This window comes from Xiphias gladius, chromosome 14 (assembly GCF_016859285.1).
Source record: "Xiphias gladius isolate SHS-SW01 ecotype Sanya breed wild chromosome 14, ASM1685928v1, whole genome shotgun sequence".
In the NCBI taxonomy this organism is placed as follows: domain Eukaryota; kingdom Metazoa; phylum Chordata; class Actinopteri; order Istiophoriformes; family Xiphiidae; genus Xiphias; species Xiphias gladius.
Window position 1 is genome coordinate 12969344 of NC_053413.1, and position 24854 is coordinate 12994197.

Consider the following 24854-nt stretch of genomic DNA (forward strand, 5'->3'; position numbering starts at 1 on the left):
TTAAGGATATATTGTATATCACTGATTAATTTAAAGTGAATAGTTTTCGCTTTGGTTAATATAGGATAATTTAAGAGTTCGGTTTTTAATCTTAGGACTTTGGCAGGACGCAGTCTTTAAAATCAAGCACCCTATTGATTTGGCTTGGATATAAGTCATTGGTCATCGCCTGTCTGAAAAGGTTGTCACGTTTTTTTCAAGAAATTTGAGTTCTTCAGTATACAGATTTGGTCATGTTTATGTTGAAACACGGTAAGCATGGCTTTGGGATTGTATTATTGAGGTTTAAACTTGTCTAGGAGTGTGCCCCGGGTCCTGACAGCCACATTACTGCAATTCGTCATCTCTTTTCTATTCAAATCTATTGGTCCAATGACTGTTATCCGGGGCGTGGCTATCTTTGAATCTCGTCCTCTGATTGGCTGGTTGTCGAAAACATACTCTAGTGCTGGCGTAAGGTTTTCTCTTCTTTCTCATCGAAGTTAAATCCAAGTTTTTCAAAAGATAAAGGATAATTCAGTGTTAGACTGGATATAATGCTGATTATCCCTTAATCACAGACGTCAATTTTTTTTTTTTTTTAAAAAGGACCCATGTTTTTTATTCTTGTGGGAAAGTAAAGAAAAAAAGAGAAGTCACCATTGTTCGAACTGGATCGTCTAACGTAAGTTTAGCAGCTAACATGCTAACTAGCTAATCTGTAGCTTGATCTGTTACTGTATACACCAAATGTTTTCACTTGTCACGGCTGTGGCGTAATTCTGGCGTTACTATTAACTTATTTGGTATTATCCACCAAACCACTGACAGTAGTATCCATTATGAAAGTCAGGTGCTTCCATTCCGCTGCAAAGTCAAGCGTCCTCACTGAAGAGTAAAATCTTTATGAATGGAGTTGATAGTGACAGCGAAGTTTGCATAATAAATGGTTTTATTGTTTGTGTATTCCCATATGAAATGTCCGTAACAATCATATGTGTTAAACAAAGTATTTTTAAGAGTAGTGTCTGTAAAGTAATGAGAATAATTGTATAATTGCATTTTGTCTTTTGACCAATTTCATAAATATTTTATTCCACGTTATACGTGCACTCATGTTATGTAGTTTATACATCAGGCACCTCACTCTCAACACTTAAACCTGTAGTATGTGGCGTACACATATACACTTAGTTGCCAGTTGACTGGGGACACTTGGCTAAAACTAATGCGGTCTAATACAACAGTCCTTCAATAAATACTTCTGTGTATAGTTTTTGTTGAAAATCTTTTAGAAAGGTGTTGGTTCAAATTCGTGGTCACACTGGGAGGTGTTTTTAATATTTAGTCTGCCCTCATTGAGTGTGGTTTATTAGGTAGACCTTGTTTTATTATGTACACTGGGTTTTAGGTGTACGTAATAAACTGGCAACTGAGTGTGTATATCGTCTTGAGTGGAGCACTAAATAACCAAACATTTAGTCTAAGTTTAATGTTATATCAAATCTGTATCATAGTGTCCATAAAATAAAAAAATGTTCGTACAAATACTGCTACACCAGTTTATTTTAGATGTAATATTATTCATGGTCACAACACTTTTCCTTGCAGGCTTCCCAGATTTCCTGTCCCTGTGTGGAAGAATTACCGGTCAGTATCCCAGTAGTTATTTAGTTGTTTCTCTCTTTTGTTTTGGTGCAGGATTTTGCTGGCTCATGGTGTACTTCTGAGTGGTGTTTCTATATTTAGATATTGCAGTCAGAGGCAGTAATCATTTTAGTTCATCAGTGGCCTGTAAGCACAAAGAAAATAGATCACATTTGCTGTGTGTTCAAGATGAAATCATGTCCCATTTGTGACTCAAAAAAGAGTCAGTGATTACCTCCTACTTTTTTTCTTTTGACGTGCACGCATCATTTCTCCATGTTGCACACTTGTTCATGCACACTGTAACTCTCTGAGCAGGGCAGGTCCCTCGGAAACACACCCAGCTGGCATACAATGGTGGAAAAGGCTGCACGTACACTGGCACACATCAATCGGTGATTATAATAACGTGCAGAAACATGTACTGCACAGACTCCCAAAGCCTTGGGCTTTATATTGTGTCATAACTGTTCACAAACATGAACAGCTGAATGTGAACACTTTTTCGAGCCTTTTATTCAGCAAGAATAACAGGCTGGCATCATTTGATTCTCGTACTATTTCTTTTCTGCTGTGACTAGTTGTTAAAACACAGCTACTTGCTATACAAGCTATAACTTGTCAGAGCCTGTTTCTGTTTTTGTCAATCTGTTGATTATGGTAAGATACAAGCCACTTCCCTAGAAATGGGCTGTATCAACAGCAAAGTTCCTCTTATATTCAGTCATGCACCTACAGAAATGGACACAAGCCTGTATTTGTATTTTTAGTTGGTCCTAAACTGTAAAAATTTCCCTGTTGTTCTAAGTTTAGTGGCAAATATCCACTGTGTAGTGTCTCAGTGAGAGAAATGTATCAGCTTTAATCTCAGTTGAAAAAGAAACTTAATCAAGTAATAAGTTAGTTGTAAGTTATTGTAAGGAGTGACTTTACAACTCATCAAACTTTACACTCTCAGGTTCTCTGTTAATCATTTTTGGGGTTTGAACTTAAGCCTTTCCTGCTTCGCTTTGACGTAGATAGTGAAATGCACAACCGCTACAACCAAATAATTTCCCATATGTTCACATAGTTATTTAGTCAATAATAGGAATTTGGTAAGATAATAAGGTAAAATAACAGGAATAGGCCACCAATGAATGACTTAAATGCAGTTCTGAACATTTTGATGGAAACAGAAACACTAAAGGTCATTTATAATGCTAATCTATAAAATCATGCAATTTATGTGACAGTTTCATGTGTTGAACTGTCAAGACACAGTATAATTGAATTATGATGCCCTGTATCAGAGAAATGAAAGGTGAACTCTGAGAGGTTTTTAAATACACACACTGCCTGTTCCCCATGTCCATGTTGTCTTTTAGCTGTTTAGCATTAAAGAAATAACCCAGTTGGCAAATAACTCGTCTGCTCCATTTCCCATTTTGTGTGTGCAGAGGGGAGGGACTGATGGGTTAAAGTTGGGGGACAAATGGGTGTGGCTAGTATGACCGCATGGAGAAATTAGGTAATGGTTGGCTCTGGTCCTTACTTGGTGCAGTCTATCTTAAAACATGTATTTTGCCTATCACTGTTGTTTCCTTTGGTGGAAGTCACATACACACAATAAGCTCATATATTTATCTTGTTTTTTTCTTTTGCAAGAGGTGTCTGGTCTGTTTTAGTACTTCTCTTTTAATTTAGTGGCACTTTTCTCGACAAATCATGGCAACTCTTTAATTGCATAGCTGCTACATCCTGAGGCGTAAATAGCTTTCTCACCTTGTTCCAACTTTACGCACATCTTCAAGCCTTGATGAATTGAGTGACCGTCTTAGATTGACAGCTTGCATGTGTTGACACATCCATTCATTCCCGCCCTGCTCTCTCATTCCTTGCCTGCCCTGCTTGTGCACACTGCTGTTTGGTTGGTGTTGCCATGGCACCGTGTGGCTAGAATGAGGCTTCACATACAGCATCTTGTGTTCTCTTCACAGAGGGGAGCTGACAAGAGATTGAGAGGCAGTGACGCAAAACACACTGTATACGAAAGCAGCCGTGTGGACTGACACTCAGGACTCTGCAGCTCTGTCTAACGCTCATGGGGTTACTGTTCCTTGTCAACAATAAGCAGAGGGACATTCGTATACTTCACCACATTGGGTGACTTTTTGTTTGGATTGCCTTTTCTTTCTCAACTCCCATTGACCAAAGATTTATTTTTCTTTCTTGTTGGCTCTTGTTTTTAAACGCAACCATTTTTTCGGGAACGAAACTGGGATTTTCCCTCATATTATGCACTTCAATGGATACCAGTGCCTCAGTAGTTAGCAAGCGAGCTGAGGAGCAGTCCCTTCATGTCCGCTACAGGTAGGAATCTCCTCTCTCAACTAAGGTATGGTTGTAGAGTAGAAAGTTTGGCTCTGTTTTTTAGCCGTTTATCTTTTGCCCTTTGTTACTTTAAGATGGGACTATTAATGAAAATATTGTTGATGGTTAAGAGAAGAAAAGCTTCTTGTATTTGCAATTATTTTAATGCTAGTTATGTAAGATGGGTCAGTGTCATGTAACAGATGCGGTATTTATTTATTTGATGTTGCCTTGTTGAAGAAGTGATGGTATTATGTGTAATGTAGACATCAAAAATGAGGCCTAAGTCAATTTAAGGAGTGGGAGTCTCTTTTCACAGTGCCTTCTGGGAGTTTGTTGACTACATACCCAGGTAAAGAGCTCTGGCAGCAGGTGTGACCTGTCAAAGACAGAAAGACCTCTTCCAGCTTCAATATTTAACAAGCCCTGAAAAATTAATCACTGCCGGCTTTGTTTTTCGTATGTGTGTCCAGCTTATTTGGATAGAGTGTGTCTGCCAGGTGGGAGGATGTCTGTTTTTTCCAATAGATATTGCTTTCAGTATGGTTACCCTCAATAAATTGATTCCATTATACTACACTACAGAATCTGCTTGTGTCTGACACGTCTAATAAAGCTACTTAGTGCTTTAATCTGTCGGGTGCGCACTCTACAGCCGTAATCTCAGGTGACCAGGTCAGAGGAGAGATTAACTAAGAAAATGCTGATCAAGCAGTTTCCTTGCTGGCATGCATTGGAAGTTAATACTATGACAACATCATACACGCCAGTTTATGATGGTTGACAGTTTTCCAATGCATGATGCCAAATATCTCTGTGACGTCAGATGGCCAATGGTTTTTGATATCACAGGAAAGGAAAGATAATTTTAAACCTTTTTTTTTTCTTTGGACTTTTATTAAACAACAAACAAGGCATTCATCACCTTCTTTTAGTGTAGGCTATTAAGTTATGTTGAGTTATTCTCTCCATGCTTCAGAGAAAGAGAACAAGCAGCAGTCTGGAAGTTTTTCCAGTGGAAACCTCAGTAGATGCCTCTCAGATGTTCCATGTGTTCTTGTTGTAAGACACGAAAAGCCAGCAGGTAGGCTAGTGTTTGCCACAGCTATAGTGTTAAATGATATGTTGTTAACTTGGTAGTAAACAAAGGCTGTTCTAATTTAAGGCCTAAAATTGCTGATTACATGAGGTTTATCTACTATTCAGTGTCCATGTTTTCCTTTGTTCACAAATTATAGCCTAGCCGGATGATGAAACAAGCTTCTTTGTTTGGTGTTTTTGTGTCATTTTAATAGCATGCCATAGACTATATAAGCTTTTACTACTCATGAGGAATCCAGACCAGATCGTGTCTTTACATTAAAGTGTCTGGGTCAGTTTTTGAGAGCTTTCAGACAAAACCTTGGGTTGGGTAAAGGAGGAAAGCTTTAGATAAACAAACTGAAAAGACCTAGTGTGAAGCTGGTCTCTTCCCAACAATACAGCTTCCTGAAAGACAGAAATTGACAGATTAACAGTTTTTGCTTTGCACAAATATACTGCTTAATCTAAAGATAATCCCTTTGCAGATAAAACACCAGCCATTGTCTGCTCCGTTCATTTGGCCTTGAAATTATCGAGCCTAACTCATTTATAACTCCACAAGGCTTGGTTATTCGGTTTTCTTGGAGGACCCACTACAAACTGCATGCTAAAACCATATCCTGTGTTTTTATATTGTTTTACTACGCTACAAGAAGCCATTTGCTGCATCCTTTTGATTTCAGTATGTTTTGAAAAGTTACTTTATTGGTAGAAAGATAAAGCATTGCCTTCACAAGATATATTGTCATAAATTTAGGATAATGTGAATTTGATTATTTCTTACATTAAAAAGTTTGACTTTTAAGAACTAACTCACAAATCCCAATTGTCCGAGCATCTGTGAATATGCATCTGTGGTATGATGACTGAAAGTGCTTGGAAATAATGTCCTGTAAAAGCATATACAGCTTGTAGTTATTTGGCTAAAACATACAGATCCACCAGTATGGATCTTTTAAGGCATAACACAAAAAACCTATACAATTTCAAAAATAAACGTAAGACTAATAAACAAGGGAATGATGAACATACAAGTGTATCTACTCATTTTGCTTCATTTAACGGAAAAGTGAAAGGAACCCAGTTTACTTTCCGAGGCATGTCAAACGGATGTGAGATCTGCCCTAACAAAGAAACCCTAGTTTGAGCCATTGTTTTCTGTAGCTGGAAGGAAGTAGCAAAACAACATTCCCTGTTGAAAGCCTTTGCTTCGAAAGAGGTCCAGTCAGTTGGCTGTAGGTCACAGCCAGACAAGATCTATTTCTCCACAGCGTCTTCAACGTTGGTTTCATTACTCTATTTGGATTCTAGACACTTCTGAGCTACTCCATTAATATTTTTTTCTTTAAGCTCAGCCAAATTAAACAAGACACATCACGGACTGGCTCTGTTTCTTTCTGCTGCAGGATGGAGGTGTCCTGCCTGGAGCTGGCACTGGAGGGTGAGCGGCTCTGTAAGGTGGGCGACTTCAGAGCAGGCGTCTCCTTCTTTGAAGCTGCCATCCAGGTGGGCACAGAGGACCTGCAGGTGCTCAGTGCTATCTACAGCCAGCTGGGCAATGCTTACTTCCACCTGCATGACTACGCCAAGGCTCTGGAGTTCCACCGGCATGACCTCACCTTGACCAGGTTAGACCTACAACAGCCCTCCTAACTCTACTAAAGGATCTTTGTTTTGTTTTTGCTAACATAATTTGTCTTGTGTAGAACAATTGGTGACCTGCTTGGAGAAGCCAAAGCCAGTGGAAACCTTGGTAACACATTAAAGGTGTTGGGGCGGTTTGATGAGGCTGTGGTTTGCTGTCAGAGGCACTTGGACGTAGCGAGGGACATTAATGACAAGGTGAGGGAGCAGTATGTTCAAGCTTATCAGGGATAATGTACACAGTGAAAAATTCTGTAGTGTGTGAGGGGAATTCAGAAAACATTGACCACTGACAATGTTTTTCCCTGGAATTGTGTCAGGTGGGTCAGGCGCGAGCTCTGTATAACTTTGGGAACGTGTACCATGCCAAAGGCAAAAGTATCTGCTGGAGTGGAGCTGAACCTGGAGATTTTCCAGAGGAAGTCATGGTGGCACTGAGGAAGGCAGCGGAGTACTATGAGTAAGTCACACTGTGTGTGGGTTTTTAATCTTCGTAATCTTCCATTATACAATTCATTTTATTGATACAATGCCTTTCTGCTATTATAAGTAGTTGCTGTCTGACTTGATGGTACGTGGATTTTCAGGGCTAACTTAGCGATTGTGAAGGAGCTTGGAGACCGGGCCGCCCAGGGTCGAACTTATGGAAACCTCGGCAACACACACTATTTGTTGGGAAACTTTCACAAAGCCGTGGCTTCTCATGAACAGGTGTGGGGGAACCCTGAAAATCTTTTTTTTTTTTTTTTTTTTAAATCCAAACTCCATTTAAGCATGTTTAGGTTAAAAGCTATGTTTGTAATTACAGTGACTTTAATAAGAAAAATAATAAAGTACGTTTCTGTTTCAGCGCTTACACATAGCTAAAGAGTTTGGTGACCGTTCGGCAGAGAGACGGGCTTACTGCAACCTGGGGAACGCCTATATCTTTTTGGGGGAATTTGAAGTGGCAGCTGAGCATTACAAGTAAGCCGCAGCCCACACATTAATCATTTTTAATCATTGTCGGAATAAAAAAGAGTGACAGGGCACAGTATACTGGATAGGCATTGCCATGGTAAAGTAAATTTTTCCTTAAACAAGGATGGCAGCATAATTTTAAAAAAGTTGTCAATTGTATGACTTATCCAAACAGATATAAAGTTGTGCACTTTATTTTAAGATTTAATTCCGTGCTCATTCTTGATTGAAACTACAGCAGTCTTACCAGAACCAGCAGGGTAGAGGGTGGCTCATGAGAAAACACTCCACTAGAACATTTTCTCTCTTTCTACGTAACTGCCATCAAGATATAAATGTTGGGTATGGTGGGACATATCATCTCTGTTGCACCACTAGGTTTAAATTAAGCTTTAGTTTCTTTTTTTCTTCAATCATAATCTTAAAAACTGACAACTGTATAAATAATTTCAATATGTGAAAAATAGGGAACCTTCCCTTGTGTGTAGAACATTGTATGTTGTCCCCAGATTGTGCTTTTCTGAAATAGTAGGTCCGTGATGCAGGAAGCCAGAGGCAAATCTTCAGGCCTTTCTGCAGTGTGTTGACCCAGCTTGTCTGTGTGTTTGTCAGGAAGACACTGCAGCTGGCGAGGCAGTTGAAGGATCGAGCTGTGGAGGCCCAGGCGTGCTACAGTCTGGGCAACACCTACACACTTCTCCAGGACTATGAGAGAGCCATAGACTACCACCTCAAACACCTCATCATAGCCCAGGACCTCAATGACAGGTACACACACACATTCATGCTGATATTTCCTGTATTTTAAGTATGCCTCTGTACATGGATTCAAATGTGTTTTGCTGCAGGATTGGGGAGGGCCGTGCCTGCTGGAGTCTGGGAAATGCTCACACTGCACTGGGGAACCATGACCAGGCCATACACTTTGCTGAGAAACACCTGGAGATCTGCAAAGAGGTATATAAATGAAATGGTTTAAAATTGACCAAAATAGGTGAAAGGTATTGTACAGTTGTAAAGCTAACCTTTGTGTGTATGCTTTGTTTTTGTTTTTATTTATTTATTGAATTTCCAGACTGGAGACAGGAGCGGGGAGCTGACGGCTCGAATGAACGTGTCCGATCTCCAGATGGTTCTGGGTCTGAGCTACAGCACAAATAACTCCACCCTCTCAGAGATAAAGGATGTAGACTACAACCTGCATGGTAAAAAACAAACCAACAACAAAAAACCCAACAATAACTGTATAATCAAACATCCTGAACCTTCTTTGTTATCTTATCTTAACAGTGTCGTTTGTATAAGAGGTTTTAACAGTGCTGATGTGTTTTAGGAGCCAGGCCCAGGATGAGCAGAAGACACAGCATGGAGAACCTGGAGCTCATGAAACTCACGCCGGACAAAATGAATGTAGGGACTGCTTTTGTGTTTTGTGTTCCATCATTGCTCAAGTCATGTTTTGCTGCTAGAACCAGATTTTTTCCAAAGTTTTTATTGCCACAGATAATTGGATAGTTTATTTTCTCCCAGTTTTGTTACTCTTTATCGTCTTTTCCCCTCGTTTCCTCCTTCATTGTAGTAACTAATCCATTTCTGTGTATTTAAGGGTCAGAAGTGGAACAGTGACATCCTGACCAAACAGTCCAAACCCTCTCTGGCTAAGAGCTCCTCCAAGCTGTTCTTTGTCAGCCGTTTGCGTGGGAAGAAGTACAAGGCTGGTGGCTCCAGTAAGGTCCTCCAGGACACCAGCAATACCCTGGACACCAGTCAGACCCCTGCAACGGGACCACAGAAGGTACACAGTACTGGCACCACTCAGCTGATAACCACACACTTTCCTCAACCAGTCTCCTGCATCTATCATCAAACAAGGTCTGCTCTGTTTTGCTGTTTTCCATGTTTTTGTTTTTTGTTCTTTATTAGCGACCCAGTCCTGACATGCTCGGAGACGAGGGCTTCTTTGACCTGCTGAGCCGGTTCCAGAGCAACCGTATGGATGACCAACGCTGTTCAATACAGGATAAGGGCAGCAGGTTATCGTTAAACAGCGGCCCAGAGTCGCCTCCTAGAGCCATCAGGAAGTGTGAGTCCATATATTCAAACACTCAAAATCATCCTCTTCCCACAGTAAAACTTGCTTTTAATACTGAAATAAAATGTCTCTCCTGTTTATCCCTTCGGGCACTTCTTTGATCATCTCTAACGCAGCTGTGTCAGAGTCTGCCAACATCTTAGGTGCCCAAGGCCGGCGGTTAGAGGAGTCGTCAGCAACAGGGGGAAGCCTGCCCGGCCTCAGGCTCCATCAAAACAGCAACCAGGCCGTGCTCAGCCACCTGATGGCCAACACTGACAGCGCTGAGCCTGACGACAACTTCTTTGATATGCTTGTCAAGTGCCAGGTACCTGATGGGACTAAATATTCAGGGTTTGAAGGAAAAGGCTAACTGAGTACTGTCTCCTGCGAATTGATAATTATACAGTGCATTTAATACACAAGAAATTATAATGTGCTTTTCCAAACGAGAAACATTAAAAGCACAACCAGATCTCAAACTCATTTTCTCTCTTTCCAGGGTTCCCGTTTGGATGACCAGCGCTGTGCCCCTCCCCCTCCTCCGGTCCGAGGGCCCACTGTACCAGACGAGGACTTCTTCAGCCTCATCATGCGCTCTCAGGCCAAACGAATGGACGAGCAACGTGTCACCCTGCCTTCTGCCGCCAGGCCGAGCTCCAGCTCCAACCAACAGAACTAAGCACAACAGGGGCATACAGGTTTTTTTTTTTTTTAAATGTCATGAAGGAGTGGACAGCATAGTGATTGACCAGTGGGGTGGTCACTCAGAAGAAAGCCTTTTGTCTCTTTATATTTGTCTTTTTGGACAAAACAAAACACTATCTGCATTGTATGTAGTGTACAGTATGGAAAAATCTCAAATTAACGAGGACTTGTTTCGCACAACTTGCACAACACCAACAAACTCTCAGTAGTATCAGGGACAAAAGTGTTTTGTTTTTTTTATTCCTTGTTTTTCATGATTCTGTGCTTCTGCAAATTACATTTCACCTTATGTGTATTTTAATACACAACTGCAGTTATGTTCGTATTTATTGTACTTTTATGATTGTTACGATTCTGCTAACTGCCATCCCACCACTATAAAGTAATGTGGTTATACTCAGTGGACACAGAGGTACAGCACTCTTTCCATGTATTTTGTTTATACGTAAGGTTTTCATTTGGTTTAACAATTACCGAGGTCAGACAGAGGAAATTTACAAACTATTTTAAGCAAACTTTGATAAAAGAATTAATTTAATCCGTGTACAGCCCTTATGGTCTTTTGTACTAAATGTTTTGAGTGAGGTCAGAGGCTCATTCAAGTAGGCATCTTGCTTTGACTTTTTTTAAAATGTTTAATGTAAATGTTTAATTTCAACTAAACACAAAACAAACAGCTTGTGTAAAAGACACTTTATTGAACGTACCAGCTGTCAGACTTGAGTTAGCTTGAATGAATTTAAGTCACTTTTAAAAACAAGAATTAGAAAGGCTTAATACAAGAGCCACTAGCATTTCCAAAACAAACTTATAACTGTACATACATTAACACAACTGAAATAAATACATCTATGTACGTATTAGTTTGGCCTCATTTGTTAAAACAATATATACTATACATTAACATAAAAATGCATCTTTGTAAGTAAGTCAGTGTTAAAAGACAAAGTGCACATGTAAAATAAAAGAAAAGAATACAATGCATATGCCCCAAATACTGGTTCTAAATAAATATCAAAACACCCGTGCTTCCATTCAGATTTCATTGTGCATATGGTTAGACCCTTGGTGTGGGCAAAGACTGCCACCTACTGTTGCTATATTATTATAGCAGTAGACAAACCAAAGCTTTTAAACACTGAGAAATCCTTAGCTGAATGCTGGGGCGCTCAACAAAAAATTACACTTTGTATTTCCCTTTTGATGCCGACATAATAACGATCTTCCATTGCAAGCAAGCTATTGCAAAACACTGTAACCGCTTCAGCGCAAAAACACTGATTTCAAATTTAAAACAAATGCACAAGCTAATTTACACATTTTGAGTTGTAGTAATGCATTGGACACAGGGACTTTAGACATCAGTACATCCCACAAGGAAGCAACAGCTGACTTATTGGCAGATAGTTTGACGTCCACAGATTCAGCCTCCTGATAGGAAAAGCTCACTAATGTCACACCGAAAAATTACATTTTATGCCATAAATTCAACTCTTGTTTTCCCAAACAATATAGCAGCAATAACACCAGCTGTAAGAAAATGAGATGCAAAAGAAGGAATGTAGGATATCTCAAAATGACTGACAAAATTTGATCTTGTAAAATGACCATATCATTATTACTTTTTTTTTTTCTTTTTTTTTTGTTGTTATGGAAAATGAAAACTGAAGGAAGGCACCATCATGAACAAAGCACTCTGTCCTGTCTAAACTCAACAACTCCTCAGTGAAATGGACATGCAGCAACTGACTGGTGTGTGTAAGGAGTGAAGATGTAGGATGACACCACATGAATTAAAAGATTAAAATGAGGATAATGAATGATCCTGCTGTTTTACCCCACAATACGACAACAATCAGTGGGATAAATGCAATGTGAGAGATGTAAAGGCAAAGGAGAACATGCAACATCTGTGCTTTTGATGTGTCACAGGTTTGTATCTATTTGGTTTCCTACAGACAGGAGGGAAAGGCTCATTCGACTGTGTGTGTGTGTTTTGTTTTTTTTCCTGTTCTTTCAGACTGCAAGTGTCAAGTGTGTTGAAAGGGTGTGAGTGTGTTGATGGTGCAGGAAGAACAGTTTTGTTTTGGGGGAACGTGTGTTTTTTTTTTAGATTATAACAACTGTGTGTGTGTGTGTGTATGGTTGTCATGGGTTGTTTGTCCAAAGTGTGACGGTGCGGTCAGCAGAGGATGAGAGGAAGGACAGGTCTTGTGTGTGCCATCGACATTGAATCACCTTGTCGCCGTGCTCTCCCACCACGGTCAGAGGCAACTGTTTGGTCAGGTCACCTAGAAACACACACAGGAAACACAGCTCAGACAGGCAGATGCAACATTATGACACACACCTGCTTAAGGCAAAACCACATCCTAGACAGTTTAGCTGGGGTACTGCTGGCTCAGACCCCAGTTAAAACAACTATTGTAGTTACTGTATTAAAATTTATTAGGATTTTTAAATCATTGTGTTGAAATACATTGAATTGTTTGGTGTTTAATTTTCTAATTTGGCCAATAGCAGACATTCCTTTCTTGTCATTTTATCCAATTCATATCCACCCCTTGTAATAGTTAAAGTAAAACAGATCACCCGACATAAAGAAACTAATGGTGGGTAAAGGCACGTTCACTTTAGATGAAACATACCTTGGAGGTTGGTGACCATGACCTTTGTGTCGTAGGAACCGGTGAGCAGGTAGTGTGCTCCGGGTGAAAACCTAACAGATCGGACATCGCTGCTGTGCGGCCGGTACACCTGTACGATGCGTCCTCCTCTGATGTCATACAGCATGCACCCGCTGTCTTCCTGTCCTGTTGCTAGGAGACGGCCACTCGGATCGACTGCTACTGAGGCAACAGGACTGCCTGTAAAGTGGAAATAAAGAGGGGTGTAGCTGTAAAAATCCTTCTGTACTGACTGAGAGGGTCATAATTTCGCTGTGGAGAGCACCAGCAGAAATTATGGAAGCAGAGCTGCTCGCGGTGTCTTACATTCCTCCAAATTCCTGAAAGTGATGACACACAGGACATGAGCCATACCTGAGCCATGGAAAGCAGTTCCCACTACTCGGACACAGCTGGGCACTCTGAGGTCCCAGAAACGCACTGTCTTGTCTTGGGAGCCGGAGGCAATCATCCAGCCTCCCCACGTATACAGAGACAGAATGTGACCTGGACAACCACACAAAAATGACACGTTTGTCAGGGGCAATCTTTCTGTCTTTGACTCGGCACGTCACGTTTTGAGTTCAGAAGGACAGCTGGATGGGTGAAGCAGTCATCGCACCTGTGTGTCCACTGAGGGCGTGCAGACCCTGTCCCCTCTGGCAGTCAGTGGTGTAGATGTTACAGTCTCCTGCTCCGGCACTGATCAAGATGGCTCCCCCACTTTCTGGACCCTCCATGAAGGCCAGGTCTCTGATGGTGCCATCATGCATGCTGAACTCCAGGTCTGGGCCTGAGACAGAGAAACACCCATAAAAATGAGAATGCTGGTGCCAACAAACATGACTGACGTAATACATTCTTGCAGAGTGCGCTCACCTGTGGCGTTGCACGTCTCTGCGCTAAAAGGTAGAACTTTGACATATTTGTCATTGGATCCTGTAGCCAGCAGCTGCCCACAGTGGCTCCAGGCCACACAGTAGATGGAGCCTTTATGGTGTTTGTTCCTCTTGAAGCGGACAACTGGCTGCTTAGGTGGACTTGAACTGCTGAGGAGAGGAAAAGTGGAGAAGAGACGATGAAGAGGAAGATGAATAAGATGAGCAAACTGATAGGCATTCAAACAAGGGTCTCAATCATCAAAAGTCAGTATCCTCTATGTTGTATAATGTCTTAAAAGTGAGAAGCACTGGTTTGCCAAATTAGGTCATGGTTCCACAGGTATGGGACACACCAACTATCATTCGAATAAATAATTTTTTGAATACAGGGGGCTACTCATGATAAGAAAAACAAAAGGGCTGGACATTGTTCTTGAGCTGACTGTCAATTCGATACCTTGTGTCCAGTGTTTCTGGATAAGCACACACACGTAGAGTTTTGGAGTTGGATCCCACAGCGTACAGTGATCCAGACGGGTGAAAGGCAACAGCTCGAATAGCCTGAGTATCTTCCAGAGTGTGCACGGGCACAAACAGACTTTTTGGCTTGTCACTCTGAAAACACAACCACACATGAAAACACATTGACACACATTACGTGCAATTAGCCGTATAATCTACCATGAACTTATCTGCCCTGTATCACCCGTCCTCTCATGATGCCAGCGCGACATCACTGCGGTTGAGAGGAAACCGCTATAATCTGCTTAGTCAAATTAGCATTACACTGTACTGTCTTACACTATGATGAAAACAAGAGGGAATCAGCTTTAAAAATCAGATCAGAGAAGCTACGAGGAAGCTAGATAAGAAGTGTCCCTGCTTGATACCAGAACTAAACTGTGGCAGTAATAACTGCTAATGCAACAGACAATAAATGAATAATTAAGACTGTGGATGAAAAGAAGTCATTTCCAGTTCATTATTCAGCACAGCGAGACAATGACATGTTGGTTGAGGTATAAATTATTTACAGCAGGTCTGACAGAATTGTTTGAACATTACTTTCAGTGCTGGCTTTATTGCTGCTGCGTTAACAATGCTTTTCTTTGCATCCCTACCTCTTTACTTTGAGATGAGGAGCCTGGAGAGTCATCTTGCAGACCTCCTACGTGTTTCTGCTCGCTGCCAACAAACAGAAAGCACAGTTATTGTCTAATTCAACAGCGTCTGATACTAAACAAATTCCATGCACAAAAGAAAACACACCTACCTCTGAGAGACGACAGGGGACTCATTTGGAGGCGGGACTGCGCGCCCCCCCACGGCACGCTGTGGGGTGCTGCTGAGAACTCCTCCCCCTTGGGTCCGGCTCTGCTCCGGGGTCTCAGATGGTGGATTGTTATTGTCTCCAGAGGCGGGCGTGTTCCCATTGCCATTACACTGCTGGGCCAAAGACTTCACCTCCTCCCCTAAACTCTCCATCCCCACATTTAGCTCCTCCAGCTTCTGGATGGACCTGAGTAGCACAGACCCATTATGTCACAATGTACATTTATTATCTCTGTGTCCATAAACAATAATTTTCTCTCTTTCTTTCAGCCTTTCCCTTTCTTCCTCTCCTTTTCCAGATGGCGTTCTTGTATTTGGAAGAGGAGGGAAGAAACCTCTTGGTACGCTGACCGAGTTGACAGGGTAGTAAAATCTCGTTAAAACTACAAAGAGCACAGGACAAAAGAAAACCGAAGTAATGATGTCATTATGCACAGCTAGCCCTATGAATAATGCTGAGGTTACACAGACAAGGAGAGGTAGGGGAGAGGGAGGACTGGGAGGAACTCTCGGGGGACAAATCAAAGGGCCTTTGTCCTGCTGACAGAGGCAAAAAGGGGGAAAAAAAGGCAGATTTCCCACATTACGTCATGTTGTTCAATCTATGTGCAAAAGTTGCTAAGGTAGACGTTTCACAATCTTTAAGGTGAATCCCTGTCTAATATTGTGTATTAATCAGCTATACAGGAGGCGTTGGTCCCATGTGATGTGATGTAGCTCATCACCACAGATGGTGCAGTGTGGACTGGTTTTGGGGGAGGTAAGTGTCATGCTAGGGAAAGCCACATGGGACCAATCGTTGTCAGGGCCTTAAAATATCTACTTGTCCCCGTCTGACAGCTGCTCCTCTTTTGCATGATGTTTTCAAAAGCCATACAGTAATTAGCAGGCTTAATTCAGTCAACCTGCACCAGAACTTGTCTGTGAAGAAGTTTGCCATATGACCTGATTGGTGTCTATATGTCATATACAGTATGCGCAATCCATGTCTGACAGGGAAGGCATCTCTCGCCACGTCTGTACCTGTTGAGGAACTTCTCTGTGAGGCTGTGCTGCATGTCACTGGGCGGGGGCTCCTGCTGGACGCCTCCCTCCAGCAGCATCTGCTGGTACAGCTGCCTCTGCTGCTGCTTCTGCTCCAGGTGCTGCTGCACACGAAGACGCTGGCGATAATATTCTTCATACTTCTCTGTGGAGTCACGAAGCTGAGGATTGAACACAAAACTGCTGACCAATGAAAAGAATACACGGAGTACTTTTATTTCAATCTTTTTTTTCCTGTACCGTACATAGGTCTTACTGGCCATTCATGACAAAAGAAATGATTCTACTGTTGCATTAATACTAAATAAGCAGGGGGAATCACCTTGTATAAGCGAAACAGACAAATGGCTTAAAACTCCTCACCACAAACCACTCTACTCCTAGCTATTATTCAAACACCCAAGGCACACAGTTGAACATGTTTCAAGTCCACTGCCAACCCCTATTAACACTGTTCAAAGTCACCATTGTGATCATGTGAACCCTGCTCCACACTGGTCTTCTGTCAGTTCAGGCTTTAGAGGAAGGAGGGTGAGACTGAGAGCTGACTGGGGGTCACTTCCCCTCTCTGTCCTGTGCTTCCTGTCCTGACAATCTGATGGGAATGGGTCTATCTCTGGGGAGGGGAGGGAGCCTGGCAGTGTGCCAGCACTGGAAAAATACGGATGGCGAGCAGAGAGGAAAACAAGACCGAGAGGGTAGGAGTTTGACGGCGGGATCACAGAGGTCTATACTCTGCTTCTGTTTCTGGCCTCTTTGTGCGTCTCCGGGGTGACAGGGAAGACATGGCAAAGCACAAACTTCACACAGAGCTGCACAATGAGCCCAGAATAGAAAGCACGAGACAGAAAGACACAGATACAGTTTTAACAGGCAACATCAGGGCAGTAATGACTCATTTATGTGGTTAAACTCCCAGCGTCTTGAGCCACGTGTCCCCACTGACCTGGGATCAAATCCACCTAGATTTCTTTATCCTGTTTCTACCTTGCCCAGTCTCCAGCCTCCTTTGCTACTGGCTGGATACTTAAAACAACTGGAGCTGTCTTATGTCTCATAATAATCATAATTTAATGTAAAACTAAATTTAAAAAACTATCATTATCAATAAGATAATTAAATAAGAATTTATTAATTTGCGAATAACTCTGTATGAAAGCTTAGTCTTAAAACATTAAGGACCATAAAAAATGCTTTTCATTATTAATATAAAAATTTATGCAGCAAGGTTCAGTGAGTTACACTGAGGGCTACAACTTGAGCACTGATTTTTTATCTATATTTGTTTATATTTTTGATAAATTGGCACCATTAAAAGTATGCCAAATTAGCTATTAGCGGTACCTGTTTGCAATATATCACTGGATATTTAGACAACTATCACTGGATTACTTTGATACTAATGAAAATTTAAAACTGTGATATCAGGCAAGTTCTGCAGTGTTAAGGAACGTCTTTATTTTATATGATTTCTAAGCAGATTTATGGCCTTTAACTTGTGATGGGACATCCGAGATAATCATATCCTTGGAAGGTGTAAGTCACACTGAATCTAAAACACATACAAAAGCCCATTTCTCTCATGCATAAGGGTTAAATACTCATGAGGTAGCGGTACATGATGAAATCATACTAACACTACACCACAAACTCATCAAAACAAGGACAACTTCCCACAAAAAATAAAAATCTCTCATCCAGAGATCATCACAGAGCGGTGATGGACTGATTCAATATGACACTCTGAGCAGCCATGTCAGCCTTCACAGTGACTGTGACTAGACTGGAAGTCAGACCTGTGGGAGGATGATGACTCAGACACATTGTACAAAAAAAGATTCATCTGAAATGGCCTATACTTAGAGCTTCACTGTAGGCACCCACCAAGGAAAAAAATAAATAAATAAAGGGACGTAATAAAATACAGGACTTGTTCGGTAATGTGTGACATGCAGCGGGTCTAATGAGCCGAAAAGGTCAGTGATGTTTACCTCGTTCCTGTCAGCAGAGCCAGTTGACGGTGCATCCTCGCCTGGGGCTGAGGCAGGACGCAGGTTCTGAGCTTCACCTGAACTCATCATCTTATTCACAGGTGTCTCTGCCCTCGACCTTCACAGAAAAAGCACACCAACAGCAACAGATTGTGTAAGACATGTGACTAGGTACCGCAGAGAGCCCAGGTGCCATAACATCCACAGAGCTTGCTCCGATCGTAAATCTGGACAGAGATTTTGAAAGAAGCGGGTTCAACTCAAAGTCTGAGCCCTTACGTCTCAGGGGATTCCTCAAAGATGCTGTGGCAATCGGAGCTCTCCATCATCAGACTCCTGCTCAGGCTCTGCCCTCCTGCTCCAGGATAGTGGAAGTTGGCAAACGAGTGGGACATGGGAGAGACCCCTTTCCCCTGCACTATTTCCCCGCCACTTGCTCTCTTATCCTGGCCAGACAGCCCATAGGACAAGCCGTCCAACGCTGGGTTCAAGGAACGTGACATGTAGGTGTCAGCGGACTGGGGGCGGCGGAGGGGGGAGGAGGGGTATGGAGACAGTTTGCTGATGAGCGGGGTGAGGAGATCAGCGTAGCCGGCCTTAGCGGGCTTGACCAAGCGGTCCACGTGGATATTGAGTTGCTTTTGTTCGAAGGCGCAGGAGAAGACGCTGTGGGAGAGGTTCTGCATCCAGGAGAGCATGGACAAGTCCAGGTCGTCACAGCCGTTACCGCACAGCATGTCGACACCCAGGAGAACCTCGCTCTCTGTGATCTCCTCACCCGTCGCCTTGCTCTGCACACAAAGAGTAACAGCAACTTAACCACCAACACACTGCTTCAGGGGTACAAAGTACTTTTAAAAATCAGGTCACAGTATTTGTGTTTAGTTTTAGTAGTTCAAACCTGGCAGAACTCCACACAGCACTCATAGATGACTCCCTTCAGAAGCAGCTGGAAGAGTCGATCCCTGCTTGCTTTGAATCCAGCCTCGCTCAGCTTCCTGTCTGCTGGGATGAACTCCGCCACCATGCTACAGGCCTCCTCAAAACACTGCACCCTGGCAGTACTCGGGTTCCAATCCTGAGGGACCCAAGAAGAGAAATCAGACATCTGGATACGTGGTTAACACACGGAAGCAGCATTATCAATAAAATGTCACTGTTACGGCAGTGAGACTGTTGAGTCACAGCCCACTGGAAATAAAAAATAAAAAGGAAAAGCGAGGAAACAGTGCAGAAACACAAGTATAAAAGTATACCTTATTCTTTACTACTAGAATATTATTTCAGTGTAATTTCGGTGTAATCTATTATGGCTAAATTCTTGCCTTGAACTCAGCATGGTTTGTGAGGCGGGGCAGCGTAAGGAGCAGGCACAGTTTGCTGTAGTCATCTTTAGAGGGAACAAACTCCTCCAGGGCATGGAGACACTTGACTGCTTCCTGCATGGTGAACTCCAACTGAAAAACATGAAATACGTTTCAGACTAGAAGTTCCCCTCTGAACAGCAGAGACAGAAAAGCATGGTACTTTTTGAAAGAGCTTCATCTCTGGCAGCACATCGAAGGCACAGCTGACTTTTAAATGTCGGCGAGGCCGAAAAAAAACAAGACCAGCTTCACGGCTAACAGGCACAAGAGATCAGAAAATGATCAAGAAAAAGAGGACAACTTTTTTCTTGTTTTTTATATATGTAAAATTTTATCCCAAACCATCTTGAAATGTCACCGCGAACACACAATCGAGGCCATATCACAACAACCAACACTGACACAATGTCCACAGATGCCCAAAGAAGTCCAATCTAATCCAATTAATAGGACACAATATAATAGGATCTGGCACAGTGTCACAAGCGACATCCACAGCTACAACATGTGACAGCAAGCCCACAGCTAACCTAATTTAAGAATATGAATAGAGAAAAAAGAACGAGTGTCTGAGCATGTGTGATTATCAGAACTAGTGTGTGTCAGATTTATTGGTTTGGCAGGCAAGTTATTACGAATTGGATTTAAAAAGAATTAGGTTAGATTTAGAGATGTCTCTCAATATCTGTTTTAAGAGTTTATGACAGGCAGAATCAAGGAGGACATCACAGGTGAACAGATGTATATGCAAAAGGGCTTTTTCTCAGAAACACCGGCAGTAAATCATATAGTATCAAAGGCGCACATAAACAGCTTAATCCAGATAAGTCCCTGACCGCAGTGTGGCCGATAGCCAGGTCACTCCTTGCGTTCATAAGTAGCCGCTGTTGAGCACACACATACACACGCAGCCTGCCTCCTCCTCTCTTTATCAACAGAAAGATTGCGAGGTTTGTTACAATACTTTGCAGAGTTGCAGTTTTAAACGACATGTATTAAGAAATGCTGTTTGCGTCTCTTCTTGTCTTTGAGAATGAGCCTTTTCGTTTACTGCCGTGACAGCCACTGACAGTCGGTGGGCAGACAAAGCAACGCTGTGACAAAGTCTATTCAACAGGATGGAGATTCAAGGCTTAGGAGGTTTCGAAGGCTGATATAATAGAAAACTCAGTTGCTAAACTTAGTGTTTTGACTTACGTGCTGTGGCTCATCTTCTGCAGACATGGCGTTATTCACACACAGAGCCTCCAGAAACTTCTGCTTCAGGATGATGTAACGAAACCTGAATAGCACACACAGTACAGTCGTTGTTACAGCTGCTTAAAAAACAAGCAGTGTGAGTTGTAATGATGTTGATTGTTTAAAACTTGGAAGTTAAATGGAGTCTGGTAACTGTGAGTCCCACAACTAAAAAATGGAAAAGTAAAAACTATAAAAAAGGACACGCGAACTTCAACAAACTGAAAGTGATCTAGGCAGTGAGCTCACCTTTTTCTGTCAAACTTGTCCATGCACTCCAAAGGCTGAATGAACTGCAAGACCTCATCCCACTGCCCATCAAGCACCAGTTGCCTAAAACAGAAACCGCTCATTTTCAATGCACACCTGGAATTGTGTTCTCATATTTAAATGTCCAACAAATAAGAATCCAAATCATGTTTTGATGGAAACACATTGAAAGATCTCTAACTCCCTGATTGTTTTGGTATGTTCTTGATAAACCTCTGCCATGACAAGACGAGACAGCCTGCTCACAGACGCTTCACACGAGAAGGTGAAATATCAAAATGTATTTAATACTCAGGCCGAGTACAATTGCAGATGACACACTGCTGGATGACTTTCAAGGGAGCACTCACATCTGATACATGGGTGTAGTGTTACACAATCTCTTACACACTGTGTCCTCTGCACACTGCTTCTGATAGTCTGCAGAGGACACCAGCAGATACACTGAACTTGTGACTCAAACAGCTGCCGGTTGTTCCTGTGCCACAGTAGGCAGCTTTTTGGAGCTGCAACCTGAGAGGACCATAACCGGACAGTACGGTGTGACTGCTGCTGTTGAGTTCAACTACCTGAGGAAGAGCATGTCGTCCGAGTAGAGCCCATTGATGACGCCGCTCTCCTTTTCCAGAGCCAGCATGCTAATGTGCAGTTTCCTGGAGTGGAGAAAGTCCAGGATCACCTTGATGATCTCTACCTCCTTCACATTTATGGTTTCTTCCGCTGTCATGGTGACGACGGGCTGCCACCGACAAGAGGCATGTAGCAAAACACAAAGGAAAAAACAGCAATCGGAACAGTTTATTTCAATCAACAGGCAGAGCAAAACCCTGAGGTAGCTGAAGCAGGCTTGTGATCAGATTCAGTGTGAATCTCTAGGCCAGAATGAGAAAATATGGGTCGCATGTATGGCAAGAATTAGTAGTAGCAGAATCATATGATGATAATATTATCCTATCATGATATCTTCAACATTTTTTGTTGTTGGCTGAAAAAAAAAAAAAGCTGGTGCCAGTGGCAGTGACTGGAGGACTGTGGTTTGACTGTGCCGCTCCTAAAAATGCATGTGTGGAGCTGAATGAATCTGAAATGAATAGTGCCTCATTTTGCAGGATGACCAACAAGAGGCCTAATAGGGATTTTCATCTTAGTTCACAGGCTGATCAACTTTCTTCGAACATGCAAGACGCCTACTGTAAAGTCTGCAAACACTGCTTCACCTACTCTGTGAAATTCAAGGCGTATAACCTGACAGCAGTGCAGGCTGTTGATCTGGAACAAACTCTTGTTTACCTGTTCACCTTATCTTTAGGCTATACCAATTCAAATGCAATAGTGGTGTGGTGGTGCAGATGGGTTGAGCCTGAGTCGCTGCTCTTTTTTTTTTCGTGCTCTTCAGCATTGGATTTCAGCAACATCCAACATCATTTAGCTGCTTATTTTCCTTATGCTGAGAGTCCAGCTTTACCTTGTCAGATGATCAGGCAAAAGTGAGGGCAGTGTCTGCAGTAGGTCAGCTCTTAATCACCTTCAAGCTAAATTTATAATGTTGCGATTATGCCAAAAATGTCTTGACAACACAGACCAATGAGATATGATTTCACAGAGCCTAAGTCAACAGAGACTGTTGGGTCAAATCATCAACTATTGCATGTAACTTAGCGTGGATGCGCACTCCTCCACACGTTGTGTTTACAGAGGAGAGAATAGTCTATTATATTACTGTCATGACAGTAAGTAGCGTCTAACGCATTTACCCTTATCTATCTGACTGGTCAGCTTCAACAATTACAAATCAGCAGATACAACGCTAGCAATAAAGCAATTTTACCGAGCTCGCACATAACCCAAGCGCACACGCACCGCAGTCCCGTTTAGCTAGCATGGGAGATGGTTAGCTAATAACACTGGCACTAAGCCTCAAGTCAAACAGTTTAAGAAGCTTAGGCTACTTGTTAGCTTTACATAGCTAGTGAATTTAGCGTTCGGATTACAGCAAAACCCACAAAAAAAGCTAGTTACCGTTGGAGCTCATACGAAGCCGACTTGTTTAACCGGCGGTCGGAAGGGGAAGCGGATAGCTAGCCAGGCCGAGGGGAGAGAGGCATCATCCGCTAGTTAGCTGGACGGGCGGGGTGCGCGCTGACAGCTTCCCCGCCGACAACACAAATCTGCCCCTGTGATGCGATTAAGACTCACCTGTTTCTAAAAATACATGGGATGAAAACGCTGTGCCGCGGGTGTTTCCGTGCTGCCGACAGAATCTGTCACGACGGTACCGCGCTCGGTGTTGTCGGTGCTGTTTGTCCTGCCTGGCTGTCCCTCCTCCTTGTCTAACGGTGTCCCCTCCTTGCTGGATCTTTCTCTGCCGCTCCGCAGCGGTTTGCTGCTGCTGCTGCTGCTGCTGCTGCTGCTGCCCAGCCCTGCCCGCTGCCCGCAGGAGCACCGCCTCCATCCATCCTCCAGACACATGAAACTTCACACCATCACACAATGTAACGGAGATAGGAGGGTGGTACGGAGAAGGGGTGCAGATTATGGCAAATATCAGAGTATTAAAATATACACACACACGCCAAAAGACAGAGGCGTGCAAAGGCGCTGAAAGTGGGGTCGCTTTTATTTTAGGTGCATCAGTGTCCTTTTCAGCTTTCAGCTTTCCTCGCTCATTGCCCGTCATGGACGGATTACTCAACAGGCCAACCGGGCACAGGTCCAGGGGGTCCCACAGCGTCAGGGAGCTCCTGCTTTCACCTGCAAAATATCCCAGAGGGAGATACAAAAGGACCACAAAGAGGCACAAAATAGTCCCCCAAAAAGCCAGAAATGACCACAAAGAGATGCAACCTGACCAGGAAGAAACAAGAAAGAACCACAAAGAGATGCAAAACAACACAAAACATCCACAGAGAGACAAAACAATGAGCACAGCCATGTCATTTGTGGCCATTTTGTGTCTCTTTCAGTCTCAGTGTCTTGCTCCTATGTATGTAGGCTGGGGAGCTTTTTACATGCCCAAGGGCCCTTTGCGTCAAAATCCGTCCATGTTGCCCGTTTGTATCACCTGGATCACCTGAATTATCTAAATTTGACTGAAAAGATGGAGGAAATGTCTGTAAGCTGTTAGTGCTCTCTGTGCCTGCAGTATCCTGTCTTCACTAGGACATGCCCTTTATGGCTCCTCCCGTGCGTCCCTACCATTTCACAGTCTCCAGTGCCTCCACACACAAGGTAGGTGGCCTCTTTAACCCTCCACATCACTTGTCAGAGCCAGTCTAAGTTGTTATAAAATGCCAAATTTAGTCAGTCCATGGAAAACCATTACAATAAAGTCACATTACACACACTATACACCCTGTATTTATATAGGAAGTGTTTATAGCGATATTTCTAAGAAAATCCTACTGTGCCTGTCAGTGTCCCACTACAGTGGTTCAAGGCAGCTTTCATTAATCCATAAAGTCAGGATGTGTCAGTTTTGAAAATTAACATGTAAAACTTACTATAATGAATTGATATCGAAAAATACAGGTTTTCTGAATAACTTATTAATGCTCTATTAAATAGAAGAGTATATAGTAATCACTGTCTGCCAGAATAACTTTTTGCTTATTTTTTCTTTT

At 42.5% G+C, this 24854-nt stretch overlaps 2 protein-coding genes across 5 annotated transcripts; one reads left to right on the forward strand and one right to left on the reverse strand.

Moving 5' to 3' along the window:
• Window positions 1-436: 436 nt before the first annotated feature.
• gpsm2 (G protein signaling modulator 2) lies at window positions 437-11120 on the forward strand. 3 transcript variants are annotated; one of them, XM_040143411.1, is made up of 16 exons: window positions 437-664; window positions 1591-1629; window positions 3606-3978; window positions 6468-6689; window positions 6768-6903; window positions 7026-7165; window positions 7293-7416; window positions 7556-7671; window positions 8278-8433; window positions 8514-8622; window positions 8741-8870; window positions 8999-9075; window positions 9272-9460; window positions 9589-9748; window positions 9874-10064; window positions 10239-11120. In XM_040143411.1, exons 3-16 carry the CDS (start codon window positions 3914-3916, stop codon window positions 10416-10418), a joined length of 1995 nt encoding a protein of 664 aa, XP_039999345.1. In that variant the 5' UTR covers window positions 437-664; window positions 1591-1629; window positions 3606-3913; the 3' UTR covers window positions 10419-11120. The 3 variants fall into 3 exon arrangements, with proteins under 3 accessions (XP_039999345.1, XP_039999346.1, XP_039999347.1); XM_040143412.1 differs by having other exon boundaries at window positions 9278-9460; XM_040143413.1 differs by lacking the exon at window positions 3606-3978.
• Window positions 11121-12078: 958 nt separating this feature from the next.
• Window positions 12079-23578, reverse strand: wdr47a (WD repeat domain 47a). Of its 2 annotated transcripts, none has more exons than XM_040143409.1 (17): window positions 23431-23578; window positions 21804-21973; window positions 21214-21297; window positions 20923-21007; window positions 19684-19815; window positions 19260-19436; window positions 18638-19149; window positions 18359-18476; window positions 16347-16528; window positions 15265-15510; window positions 15113-15176; window positions 14449-14606; window positions 13990-14159; window positions 13733-13903; window positions 13486-13617; window positions 13093-13311; window positions 12079-12735 (listed from the first exon to the last, which is right to left on the reverse strand). In XM_040143409.1, the coding sequence occupies exons 2-17, from the start codon at window positions 21959-21961 to the stop codon at window positions 12593-12595; spliced, it is 2751 nt and encodes a 916-aa protein (XP_039999343.1). In that variant the 5' UTR covers window positions 21962-21973; window positions 23431-23578; the 3' UTR covers window positions 12079-12592. The 2 variants fall into 2 exon arrangements, with proteins under 2 accessions (XP_039999343.1, XP_039999344.1); XM_040143410.1 differs by lacking the exon at window positions 23431-23578 and adding an exon at window positions 23254-23339.
• Window positions 23579-24854: the final 1276 nt, after the last annotated feature.